Here is a 14,518-nt window from a genome sequence, read left to right on the forward strand (position 1 = left end):
TGCCCACCTAGTAGTCCAGGGGTTCATCACTTCCCGATGTAGTCGGACACCTGTCGGTCTATGTGTTCCCTGATGCTGGAGCCTTTGCAGTCAACGCATAAGTCGCGGTAAGCCCAACACTCACCTAGGGATGATCCGCTGGACGGATGGAAAATAGGGTTTCCATCCGTCCAGATTTGACGGATCGGATGTCAGCGGACATGTCTCTGCTGACATCCGATGCCCCATAGACATGCATGGGGGGACCGTTCAGATCCGCCAAAAAAACGGACAGGCGGATCTGAACAGTCCATCATGCCGTCCTCACGTTTTTCTAGAAAAAGGCAGGCTTCCGTGGCCCCAATGTTCAAGCGTAAAAAAATGATGACGCCGGATAACCCTCTTGCCCAACGGTTGACCGCTGGTTTGTCGGAAATGATAGCCCGCCAACTACTGTCATATAAACTGGTGGACTCAGAGGCCTTTCGAAAATTTGTGGTCATTGGAACACCACTATGGACGGTCCCAGGAAGGAAATATTTCTCGCAGAAGAGCATCCCAGAGCTATATGGCCATGTTCAGCGGCAAGTGAATGTATCTCTGCCACACAGTGTCGGTGCCAAGATACATCTGACCACAGGCACGTGGTCTAGCAAACATGGGCAGGGAAGGTATATAACTTTTACTGCCCACTGGGGGAACCTTCTGACGGCCGTCAAGCATGTAACCCGTGGCACCCGTGTAGATTTGTTTTTTTACCGCCACAGATTGCATGAAGGCCTGCCTCTTCTTCTCCTCCTCCTACTCCATCCTCCCTCTCCTCCTTGGCTGACTCCTCCTTTTCAGCTGCTATGGTCTCTTCCGCTGCACCGCCCAAGATCCCCAGAACCTATTCAGCATGCCAGGTGAGACGTTGCCATGCTGTGCTGCGTCCGTTGTGCCTTAAAGCCAAGAGCCACACTGGTCCTGCACTCCTTTCAGCTTTGCGTTCACAGGCAGATCAGTGGCTAACACCGCTCAATTTGACAGTTGGTAAAGTGGTGTGTGACAATGGTGCCAATCTGCTGAGCGCGCTGAAAGAGGGCAAAAGTACACACGTGCCATGCATGGCACATGTCCGGAACTTGGTCGTGCATCGATTCGTTGTCAAATACTCTGGGGTCCAGGACGTCTTGCGGCAGGCCAGGAAAATCTCAGGCCATTTCAGAAGATCTTACACAGCCATGGCTCGCCTTGCTGACATTCAGCGGCGACACAGCCTGCCCGTCAGGCGTCTTATTTGTGACTGTCCGACGTGATGGAACTCAACCTTGTATATACTTGATCGGATGCTCCAGCAGAAACGTGCAGTTAATGACTACCTGTACGAACTCTGCGGCAGGACATTTTCTGGGGAGCTTGGTTTTTTTTCACCGTGCCAGTGGCTGCTCATGCGCGATGCATGCAGACTTCTGCGGCCATTTCTTGAGATCTCCAAACTCGTCAGTAACAGCCAGGGCGCCATCAGTGACATCGTACCTTACGCCTTCTTTCTGGAAAGTGCATTGCGCCATGTCATTGATCAAGCCGTCGAGGAGCAGGAGCAGGAAGATGAGGATGTTGCAATGCTGTATGAATATAGAAATCATATTATAGTGGATTTGTATTGTGCAGCATTGTGACTGGTGAGCGGTTCTGCAGCGATACTACAACTACAAAGAGTGACAAACGCAATTAGAAAAAAGTATTATAACTGGTGTGATAGACCAGTGGCCCCCCAAAACGACAGATTGAAGCGGGGGTGTTATATAACAATATACTTTCATAATAGTGTATTTGGGTACTGCAGAAATTTTGCCTCTGTATCATCAACGTCACCTTTACCACCACTAACATTCGAGATCTTGGAGTAGGCAGCAACAGCGGGGACCAACCTCCTTGGGCTGATCTGGGTACTGTCTTCAGAGTGCTGAGTGGCGGCTGTTGCTACCTCCTCTTCCTGATCCGATGCCAAGAATGGCTGCGCATCGTAAATGTCTTGTGATGGATCGGAAAATAATTCCTGTGACTCAGAAAGGCCTGCCTCTTCCTCTGCCTGTCATTTTTTAAATGACCCTGTGACAAAAGTCTCTAGAGAAGTGCAGTATATGTGGAAAAAGGTATATAACACCCCACTTCAATCTGTCGTTTTGGGGGGCCACTGGTATATCACACCAGTTATAATACTTTTTTTCCCAGTAACGTTTGTCACTGTGTGTAGCAGAGTTAACGCAGCGAAAGAGGCAACATTTCTGCAGTACCCAAATACACTATTATGAAATTATATAACACCCCGGTTCAATCTGTCATTTTGGGGGCCACTGGTTTATCACACCAGTTATGAAAAATATTTTCTAGTAACTTTTGTCACTGTGTGTAGCAGAGTTAACGCAGCGAAAGAGGCAAAGTTTCTGCAGTACCCAAATACACTATTATGAAAGTATATTGTTATATAACACCCCGCTTCAATCTGTCATTTTGGGGGGCCACTGGTTTATCACACCAGTTATAAAAAATATTTAAGAACCACCCATAGCAGCTGGTACGTGTGGAAAGACACCCAGGGCCACACACGGCCCGCAGGATTTTCCACTAGACAGGGGCTTGACAACTAATTAAATCCCCCCGTTACGTTGGGGCCGCCTCCTCCAGCACACACACACCAGAAAGGGCCAAACAAACAGCGCATGCGCGAGTGCGGGGACCCGGGACAACCGCCCATGCACGAAACCAGGTCTCGGTTTCATTCGTGGCCTCGTGCATGCACAGAAGCCCTGTCCCGGCCTGACAGCCGTAAAAGCTGTGGTGGCTTTGAAGGCAGGAACGCTCCAGCCGCCATGAGAGGCAGCTAGAGCTAAGGAGAAAGAAGAAGATAACGGGCAAACAGGACACATAATGACATAAACTGCTGCCATGGAGGCCAGTAGCAGGGACCATCATCTGAGACCTGCCAGCTGCACCAACCACGTCCATCCTGGGCAAACATATAGGCACCCCACACGTCCATGGGGCATCCTCCCTGACCACCACTGGCCTGCCCATGGCTGGGCCCTGGGCTGGTTGACACTGCACCATCAAGTGCCCTATCCGACCCACAGCTGCGCTTCAACAAGCGGAACTAGGAAGCCACCATCTTCCGGGTAGGTGCATATAGTGTCCACAAGAAGAGGACATAAAAAAAAAGGAACGCAGTCTCTGGCCAGGAGCTAAAATTTATGGGATAGGGGTCCTTTAGCATTGGAGAGGAGGCAAGATTAACCCACAGGAAAAGAGAAGTTAAGGAGGTTAAACTGAAGGTTAAACTGAACCTGTATTTCGTCAATCCAAAGCTTACAGTAAGGTACATGTATTTATCTTCTTTTCACTCCCCTGCTGCATCATTCCAATTCAGGCTTCTGAAGAAATATCCAGGTTTTGGTAGTTATTTAACCACTTCCATACCGGGCCATAGTAAAATGACGCCGGCAGTAGGGGGTTCCTCGATCCGGGCGGCCGTCATTAAACGTCTGCCCGCTCTCGCCGCTACTGCGCGCCCCCGGGGGAGAGCAGCGCGGTGATCGGGATGGGTTCAGTCCCAAGGTAAACAACCAATGAAATTGAGCAGCTCATGCGCGAGGGGACGAGGCTCATCCCTCGGACAGAGCCCATCCCCGATCTAGGTAACTAGCTGTTACTATGTTCTCCTCCTCACACACTGATCCTGTGTGAGGAGGAGATTGTGGTAACAGCTAGTTACCGATCACAGTGCACCCCAAAACACACTGATTGCCCCAACCAATAAAGATAACCTGTCACTAACCCATCAAAGTACCTGTCACCAGCCCATCAGAGTACCCGAGTACCTGTCAAAAGCCCATCAGATACTCTGATGACAGGTACTCGGGTACTCTGATGACAGGTACTTGGGTACTCTGATGACAGGTACTCGGATACTCTGATGACAGGTACTCGGATACTTTGAGTACCTGTCATCGAGTACCCGAGTACCTGTCATCGGAGTACCCGAGTACCTGTCATCGGAGTACCCGAGTACCTGTCACCAGCCCGTCAGGTACTCTGATGACAGGTACTCGAGTACTCCGATGGGCTGATGACAGGTACTCGGGTACTCCGATGACAGGTACTCTGGTGACTGGTACTCGGGTACTTTGAGTACCTGTCATCGGAGTACCCGAGTACTTGTCACCAGCCCATCAGGTACTCTGATGACAGGTACTCGGGTACTCTGATGGGCTGGTGACAGGTATTCGGGTAGTCTGATGACAGGTACTTGGGTACTCTGATGACAGGTACTCGGGTACTTTAAAGGGGCTGGTGACAGGTACTCGGGTACTCCGATGACAGGTACTCGGGTACTCTGATGACAGGTACTCGGGTACTTTGAGTACCTGTCATCGGAGTACCCGAGTACCTGTCATCGGAGTACCCGAGTATCTGTCATCACAGTACCCGAGTATCTGTCTCCAGCCCAGAGTGCCCGAGTACCTATCTGCACCCCATCATATTACCCAAGTACCTGTCTCTAGCCCATCAGAATACCCAAGTACTTTTCTGAAGCCGATCAGTGTACCTGAGTACCTGTCTGCAGCCCATCAGAGTACCTGAGTACCTATCTGCAGCCCATGCCTCCTAGATTATGTGTTGGTGTGTTTGCTTTCGAAAATGGGGTCATTTTGTGGGGGTTTCCATTGTCCTGGGGTTCCAGGGCCTTCAAAAGTGTGATAGGTTGTAATGAAATTATGTGTGTAATTTATGCTGCTAGAACACCTGACGGTGCTCCTTGCATGTTGGGCCTCTGTATGTGGCTATGCTGTGACAAAGTCCCACATATGTGGTATCGCCATACTCAGGAGGAGTAGCAGAATGTATTTTGGGGTGTATTGCAAGTATGCATATACTGTGTGTGAGAAATAATTTGTTATTATGACAATTTTGTGTAAAAAAAAAAAAATTATTTCCTCATTTTCCCAAGAATTGTGGGAGAAAATTACAACTTCAAAAAACTCACCATGCCTCTTACTAAATACCCTGGAATGTCTACTTTCCAAAAAGGGGTCATTTGGGGGGTATTTGTACTGTCCTGACATTTTAGGGCCTCAAGAAATGAGATAGGCCGTCGGTACATCAGGTGTGATCAATTTTCAATGATTGGCACCATAGCTTGTAGATAGGGATGCACCGAAATGAAAATTTTGGACCGAAACCAAAACCGAAAATGCAGGATGCCCTTGGCCGAAAACCGAAACCGAAAATGACTTTTTCCCCCCAAAATTTTTTTAAAATGGATAGAACAGGGGCATACACCAAAAACAGGCAGCGACGTACACCTGTCGCTGCCACCCTGTCACAGTATATGTAATGTATATGTACTGTGATGGGTTGGCAATAGGTTAATTTAATTACCAATGGTATTAGTATTATGCAGCATGAGGGGGTTAATGTATTGTCACTGCTGGTCACTCATCTATTAGTGACCGACCAGTGGCAGGTAATTAACCCCTTTGTGCTGCATTAGTGCAACCAGTGTTAACACTGATACTGGTTGCACTAATGCAGCACAAAGGGGTTAATTACCTGCCTGGTCGGTCACTAATAGATGAGTGACCTGCAGTGACAATACATTAACCCCCTCATGCTGCATAATACAAATATCATTGGTAAGCTGCCTCAGCTCCCCCCCATCTCCCCCTACTCCCACTGCCTCAGCGTCCTCCTCCTCGGGTGTCCTGCATTCAAAAGTCCCGCCTCTGGCCGGCGGCACCCCCTCTCCATGACGTCCCTACTACGATCTGTGCATTATGAATGGACATACCAGGTCGGGGGCGGGGCGAGCGACCGCTATAGAGAGAACTAATGTGATCCTTCCCTGTCAGCTCAGCACGTCTATGTGTGAATGAGAACAGAACTGAGCTGACACCGGGGGCGGGGGGGGGGGGGGGCGGGCGGAGCGGCCGCTATTAGCTGTAACTATGTGAGAGCTTCTCTTCCTTGTCAGCGGAGATACATGCCTGTCAGGGAAGAGAAGCTCTCACATAGTTACAGCTAATAGCGGCCGCTCCGCCCGCCCCCCCCCCCCCCTCCGCCCCCGGTGTCAGCTCAGTTCTGTTCTCATTCACACATAGACGTGCTGAGCTGACAGGAAGGATCACATAAGTTCTCTCTATAGCGGCCGCTCGCCCCGCCCCCCGACCTGGTATGTCCATTCATAATGCACAGATTGTAGTAGGGACGTCACTGAGAGGCGGACGGCCGGCCAGAGGCGGGACTTTTAAAACCTGCCCTGCGCTGCGCCCTCCTCCTTCCCCACGGCGGCCATATTTTATTTTCGGCACTGTTAACCCATTATCGGCCGAAATGAGAGAGGCTCATTTTCGGCCGATAATTTCGGTGGCCGAAATTTCGGTGCATCCCTACTTGTAGACTCAATAACTTTCCCACAGACTAAATAACAACCACTAATTTGGGTTATTTTTACCAAAGATATATAAAAGTATAAATTTTGGCCCAAATTTATGAAAAAAAATTACTTATTTGCAAAATTGTATAATAGAAACTAAAACAAAATGTGTTTTTTTTTTCAAAATTTTTGCTTTTTTTTCACTTATATTGCAAAAAATAAAAAACCCAGTGGTGATTAAATACTACCAAAAGAAAGCTCAATTTGTGTGAAAAAAATGCTAAAAAATTTGATTGGGTACAGCGTTGTATGACGATAATTATCATTCAAATTATGAGAGCGCCGAAAGCTGAAAATTGGTCTGGGCAGGAAGAGGGTGTAACTGCTCTGTATGGAAGTGGGTAAAAGTGGAGAGGTGCTTTAGCAAAAATATTAATTTGTTATTATTTTTAACCTGCAAAATGCTAAAATAGTTATGCAAAATTAGAATGTGTTTCCGTTTTATAGCTTTTTCCCCCCATTTTGGCCTAAATTCTAAAGGTGGAGTTTACATTTGTTCTATAAGTATGTTTTTGTACCCTGATTGGCAAAGGGATCCAGTTTGGGAACTCGGCTTAATACTTTTGACCTCACTCAGGTCTGTAAAAAAGTTATACAGTACAGTGTTATGATACTGAATATTTCAAACATAAAGTCATAATACAGTCAGTTCCCTTATCCAGAAGAAATTATGCTGACTTTTCATTGTTGCTGCTCTCTATCTAGTACATGGCCACTGCTGCATGTGTTAGAAAAACCTGATCTGGATAAAAAAGAGAGGCTTCTTCCACTTCTATTAAAAGAGGCATTAGAGGGGAATACTTACACTGTTCTGCTTGCCTGCATGAATACTGAAGGTAAGTGCCGCAAAGAAAAACAGTTTTATATTTGCACTAGGGCCGGTTCATGTTTTATCTCAACATTCATCTGAAAGTGATTTTTACATTTTACATACTTACTAGTTACACTTATAGATATGCCATCTGTGTTCTGTCTGTTATCCTTTCTGTATACTCCTCATTCTTGGTCAATATCTGGTATGACACAATATCCAGATTCTCTATCAGATTTTATAATCAGGGCAGGAAGAAATAGGCAATCTCTCCAATGTGCCAAAATACAAATCCCCCACCCTCTCCCCCCATACGCACACTTTTAAATGGGTGGCAAATGTTAATTTTATTTCATTTTATAAATTTTTTTGCTGTCTGTGTGTTTCTGTCCCAGTGACAACTGCACTCCCATTTCTTTTTCTTTCTGGTGTCACAGGAACAGGAAGTTAACCACTTTACCTGTCTGTCACTTAGGAGATCCGCCCGCTTTGTTTACACAAGTGGGCGGATCTCCACACTCGATTCCCTGACGATCGGGGAAGAGCGGCGGTGATTACCGCCGCTCCTCCCCTGGCCCAACTCCCGCTGTAACTGAAAGCAGCAGGAGCGAGCCTCCGGCGGCGCGCGCGCGCCACCGAGAGAGGGGAATGTCTGGTGACGTAGGTCTACGTCGCCAGACGATAACGAACCACTTTGCCGCAGTACAGTCAACGTGACTGGTCGGCAAGTGGTTAAAGCAGAACTCCACCCAAAAGGGGAAGTTCTGCTTTAAGTCCTCCTCCCCTGCCATGTAATTTTTTTTGGTGGGAGTGAGTACCTAGTTTTTATAGGTACTGGTTGCCACTTCTGCTTGGATTGTCTAGACCAGGGATTCCCAAACTACGACCCTGCAGTTGTTCAGGAACTAAAATTCCCATCATGCGTAGTCATGTATGTGAATGCCAGAGTTTTACAATGCCTCATGGGATGTGTAGTTCTGCAACAGCTGCAGGGCCGTAGTTTGGGAATTCCTGGATGATCCTAGCGGAAGCTCTCCTCTCCTCCTCCCTTCCTGCAATCTTCTGGGACACCTCACAGGTCCTAGAAGACTGCAGGACCATTCACAAAGCACAACACGGCTTGGGCATGTTTAGTGGGCAGCTGGCTGTGAAGCCAAAAGCCACATAGTCAGCTGCCCACAAATAGGCACCCAGAACCTTAAAAAAAACACAGGGAATTTCTGCCCTACAAATGTGACAATTTGATAATGTGATATAAAAAAATGTAGTGTGTAAGCAGCTTTCACAGACCTATAGAAAAAAGTCCAAAACAAATGTATAAAAAAAACGTTTAGCGCTTACAATAATGTGTCAAAGTGAAACTTAAATCAGTGAAACCATAATTCTAAATAAGTACCAAGTCCAAAAAAAAGTTCATATATAAAAAAATGTAGAAAAAACGTGTGCAAAAAACGAGAACCACAAGTCCCAGCATGCAGATGAGAGTCTCAGTCCCTCCACGACAGACGAGAGGAAGCCACCAGTGGGATAACACAAAAAGGGGAATGGCCGCTTACCAGAGGCTGTTGGCTATCCAAATGAATGGAAAAGCCAAAAAGCGCTTGTAAACAGTTGTAGACCACCAGATAAGGATCATCTGACTCGGCTGCTCAGGTCAACTCACAGAAGGGCATATAGGGCACATGGGGTCCATATATATGAGGAAGTAACAATAGCACATAGTGTAAGATTGTTTAAAAAAAATGCATTTATTTAAAAGGTAGTGCACTAACACGTAACATGAGAACATCAGGCATAAAAACTCTCCAGATAGCAGTAGGGAAGCAAACGCCACAGCGTTCGTTTGCTTGAGCCAGCTTGGGGGCGTGGTCGTAGCGTCTGGTCCAGCTCGACGTACGTTTCGTCACAAGATTGACGTCGTCAGAACCTTAAGGCTGGTGAAGAACTAGCCCGGTTGAGGACGGTGCTAGATCCCTAGATCAGGTAATTGTATTTTAATTTTTTTTTTTTTTACAGAGTGGACCTCCTCTTTAGGCCTCGCGTGAATTCTTCAGTAAAAAAAATTGAAAAAATCAGCATTTTTGGTCAGTAATTTACGCCTCGTTCATGGAAGTGCACTGTGAAGAATAATACTGTGAGAATAAATTTTCACGCAAAACCATGTGAAAGCCTATTCATAACAATGCGCGTACAAAAAGAATGCCTGAAATTACGTCTGAAAAAGTTAATGCTCAAACAGGAGTATCATGTGCAAGAGGCGTACTTTAAAGAGTACTTTAAAATGCACTCATTGCAGTTTAAGTGGACCTGTGAATCGTAACTGTAAGTAGCCTTTAAATTAAGTGTCACTGAAGTAAGTAGCACTTATTAAGGCTGGATCTTAGCCTAGGCCTAGGGCGGCACTTTGAAGAGGGGGGGCAGCAAAAAAGCTCCCCCGCACAAAAAAAACAGCCTGCTCCAGAACGAAAATAGTCCCAACCGGCAGTGGCATTGCTATGGGGGTGGGGGGGGGGTGCAGACCGCACCCGGGTGACACCCACCAGAGGGGTGACACCCGTCTGCTGGGCTGCATGTCCTAACCACTGGTTGTAGTATGCGTCACCAGCACTGAGGGGGCCGTCCGCATGTTGAAAGGAGGGGCTAGACGGAATATAATTGGCCAGCGCTGTCCATGTGATGGTGCTGACCAATCAGAATGCCTCTTCTGCTAAGAGTTACAGATGTAGGTGATGCCGCTGAGTTTTCAAATCCTCAGACTTATGAAGTGGCGTCCTGACAGTGGGAATCACAGGACATTGGAACAGGGGACTGGGGGGAAAGGGGAGGGTGTCCAGTGAGAAGACTTGTATAAAGTACTCGAAATTTCTACTTGAGTAAAAGTACAAGTGCTCGATCAAAAAGTGACTTGAGTAGAAGTGGAAGTGCTCGCAGAAAAAGTTACTTAAGTAGAAGTACTAAAGTATTCAACATTTTTTTTACTTAAGTATTGCAAGTAGTTTTTTCAAAAAATTTGCTACTTAAGTACTAAAAGTAAAAAGTACCAGTAGTTTTGAAAAAAAAATTCTACTCAAGTACTGAAAGTAAAAGTACAAGTACTGTGTTATGTAGTTATTAAAGAAAGAAGTCAAAAGTTTGAACATCATATTGTTTTTTATTATTTCAAATGATTTATTCAAATGATTAACCTGTGTTTGTTAGTAGTTTCTTGATGCACTTTAAGCGCTGTAGCACCATTTATTTGTTTGTTTCATATTTTCTTTTTATTGGAAAGATTTGGTATAGCAGCTTTTATTATACGCAGCCTTTATTTTTGTTTGTGCTGATTTACAAATGACATTATACACATTTTTTTGAGCTTTATGCAACCTGCCATCTACTGTTCTGGCAGTGGTAATTTTTATAATAGTAATGAGTAACTATGCAGCACAAAAAAAAAGTATTGGAGTAGAAGTATCGAAATCATCGAAAAAATGTAGTGAAGTAAAAGTAGAAGTAGGAGAAAAAAATTCTACTCTAGGAAAGTACAGATACCGCATTTTGGTACTTAAGTACAGTACTTAAGTAGTTCTACTTAGTTACTATACATCTCTGCAGGCAGTGAGCTTACACTTTAATGTCATGCTGAGATCCAAGGATGGCAGAGGAGGGGAGGGCTGTGCTGTGTACACAGTGGATGATCCTCACTGCTCCCTACCTGGGACCCGCTGACATGGATCTCAGGGGGTTCCTATCTGGGTGACCCAGAGGAGAGAGGCGGTGGGTCACGTGAGCGATGAGTGGCGCTCTGAAAACTTGTACAGAATGGCTTATTTTTATAAAACACATACACAGGGGCACACAGGATTATTAAACAGACTGTAGACCGGATATGAAACTTTAAATGAAACTACAGCAGCAGGAGGGGGAGGGGCACTGACACAGGATCAAATAGGCAGGGAGAGAGGGGGGAAAGAGGACAGAGGAGGACAGAAGAGCTGCGGATGATGGAGGCACAGAAACTGACCACAGTGTCAGGGCTCAGCAGCCATGGTATACTGTGGTCAGTTTACAGAGAGGAGGACATAGCCAGGCAGGAACAGCCAAAAATTTCAGGTGATAGAAGGGGCCAAATTACACAACAAAGCATGGTGCTTTACAACATGCTTTAGTGGAACAGGATCCATTTTTTTTTGGTTAACAAATGCTTTAAAAATAAATGCTGCTGTTTGCTCTTGAAAAACAAATACTCAAAATAAGTATAATGACTAAGCCCCTCCCCTTCATGACATTGTTGAAAAGGGGCGGGGCATAGGTGACCTTAAAATTATGCCCCCCCTGAAAAGAGTTCTGCGGATGCCCATGGCTACGGCTATAGCCAGCTCTCTCATCCGACAGAAGAGACAGGCAAGGGAATCCAACAGTGACCTGGTGTACCTCCAAGTGACGCAGTAGCCCCCAGCAAGGACGACCACTCCTGTGCGAGAGGTATGACTGGGGGTGTTCACTAAAGTCCACTTCTGCAGTGGGGGGGGGAGAAGCCGGTCCGGAGAAAACCAGGTCAGTGCATGACAGCTACCTCCACTCCATACATCCCTCCATACCTCTGTCCCCCCATCCACCCCTTCTTCCTTCCATTCATCCATCCCTCCTTCCATTCATTCCTCCATCCATAAATCTGTCCATCCATCCATTAATCCCTCTATCCATCCCTTCTTCCCTTTCTCCAACAATCTCCAAAAAAAACTAACCCAACACTAAAAAAAATCAGATTAGACATTCTTCTTTATATTTACCAAAACCATGTAATATAAGGACATAGGTAAACACTCTGTATCCAATCAGGCAGGCCCTTGTACTACACATTTCATGGTAGCTCAAAAAGAGATTGTACAATCAGATTGTATAGAATTTGGCCAGCTTAAGGCTCACCATGCATGTTAAAAAAGGTGGAGCCTAAATAAGGAGGGATGTGGTTTACAGATGGCAGGGTGGGTCTTAAATGGGAAGGGGCATGGCCTTGACAGGAAGGGGTGGGTCATATTTTATTTAGGGGGTGCACAACTATAGTTAGGCTAAGGGCAGCACAAAAACATAAATGCACCACTGCTTATAGTAGGCATTCAGCAACTAGTCTTTTGCTTAGTCCCACTTTTTCATTCCTTCCAATTAGCTGTGTGGCTACGAATTGCAAGTTTTAGGGCCTTTGTCAGCAAGTTTGCTTCAAGCAAGGTTCACATTAACATACAAGTCTTTTGAAATGCAAAACCTGCTTGAAGCAGGTTAAATGCAGATCATACGAGGTCAAATGCATGATCTGTCAATGAATTCTGGATGATCTCGGGGGCATCACAAACTGAGGTCAAACTGATCCTATCAACAGTGTATTTAAAAAGACAAAAAATGTGGAAATGCACATGTATTGAATAGGAGTGTTTTTTAATGTATTATTTTGCCTAGACATTCTGTAGATTTTAAATTGTGCTACTACAACTAAATGTAAGAATAAGCATTGGTCCACGTTACTATCTTACCGAGGTTGCCCTTTACAAACCAATATGTGACTGAATCTATCAAGGTTTATGGAAGGAGAGGAAGAATTTTAAAATAACTGAAAATAACTGTCACTTTTTTTTAAAAAGATCCTTAAAGTGGAACTTTACCCATAACAACCTGATAATAAAAATAATGTTGTTTAGCAAGGAACATACATTTCACATTAATACATTTTGCTATCAAAATTAGTGTGTGCTGTAAATTGCCTCCAGCATTGCTCCTGTTTCTTCTTGTTGGAAGCTGCCAGTGGAACTCCTCAACCAAACTGTCAAACCATTAAATGGCTGGTGTAACTGATAACTGATCACATGTGCAGCACCATAGCAGTTGCAGATCAAGCAGAAGCAGCTTTTTTGGCTGTAAATGATAGAAAGGTTTAATTCTACTTTAAAGCGGAGTTCCACCCTAAATTTACACTTACCTCCATCTTCTCGCTCTGGGTCACCTGAAAAACAAATGGATAATCGCAATTTTTTTTTTTTTTTTACTTACATTGTAGAGAAAATATACTCACCTTACTTCCTTCTTCCTCCCCTCGGCGGCCGCGGCGATTCGTCACTTCCTGGCTTTTGCAATGATTCCTGGGAGCTGAACGTCATCGCTCCCAGGAATCATTGCGCCTGCACCGGCCCCGACGTCAGTTCCGGGGCGCGCGCGTCATTCCCTTCTAAACAGCTTCTGGGCATACCCAGAAGCTGTGGAGGGATGACGTGCGCGCACCGGAAGTGACGTCGGGGCCGGTGCAGTGCATCGTGGGACCGAAGAAGAAGGAAGAGGACGCGAAAGAGGATCGCGCTGGCTTCAAGCTGCCCACACCTGAGATGGCAGCGCTGGACAAGACATTTTCAAGGTAAGTATTTCTCCCCAAAGGTAAGTGCGACCCGGGACAGATCAGAGGCTAGCCATTGTGGAATGTGCTAGCCCTGACTGTCCCGGGGGTATTTTTATTAAAAAATGTATAACCAGGGTGGAACTCCGCTTTAAGGATGTCAGCAGATCGGCCTCTACAAATTTGTCCGTGCCTATAAATGGAGAGCAACTGAGCATGTGCAGAGCAGGGTGAGACAGTGTATTACAGGATTTAAAACAGTATAGGCACTTAATTGTAATGTTTTACATAACTATACCTGCAAAAGGGGCCAGCCTGAAGTGATCTAGCAGGACTTAATTTTCTCGCTATAATTCCACTTTAAGTTGGCTGTACATGGATTGAAATGTGGCCAGTTCAGCAGAGACCAGACAAATTTTGATCCAACTATGGGCAGGGAGATTGGACAGAAGTCGATCTACCAATTGACTTCTGTACAACCACCCTGTCGGATTTTCGCCACTCGATCAGTGTTGCAAGTTATAGCAGATTAAAGCATGATTTCTCTTTCGTTCATTGACGTACACAGAAAATCAGGAAGTGAAAGGAGTGCGCGTGGTATTAAAAAATTGGATTTTTGACTTACCGTAAAATCCATTTCTCTGATGTTCTCAGCTCCTGATATTCATAACCATTGGGTTATACTGCCCCCTACAGGAGCAGGACACAAGGCAGAAAAGAATTCTGGTTACATCCATGAGCAGTCCCAGGGGGTATACTCCCTCTTTCTGCTATAGCAACTCAGTTTTTTTTCTGCGTAGTTAGGAGTAAGAACCTATTTCCTTGCTGGGATCTTTGGTCCTGGCAAAATTTTTAGATAGAGTAATCTAGATCCAGTGGTCACCCCAGTCTG

General features: G+C 45.6%; 1 protein-coding gene across 1 annotated transcript in view; it reads left to right on the forward strand.

The window, feature by feature from the left end:
* Positions 1-14,518, forward strand: part of LOC309552107 (kinesin-like protein KIF13A) — a 116,379-nt gene that overhangs the window by 45,437 nt on the left and 56,424 nt on the right. Inside the window, exon 8 of the mRNA XM_082252888.1 lies at positions 7,160-7,290. Coding sequence (XP_082109014.1) covers positions 7,160-7,290 — 131 coding nt within the window. The remainder of the gene's footprint in view (positions 1-7,159; positions 7,291-14,518) is intronic.

This window comes from Pelophylax lessonae (genome assembly GCF_965119305.1).
Source record: "Pelophylax lessonae genome assembly, chromosome: 4".
NCBI classification, from domain to species: Eukaryota; Metazoa; Chordata; class Amphibia; order Anura; family Ranidae; genus Pelophylax; species Pelophylax lessonae.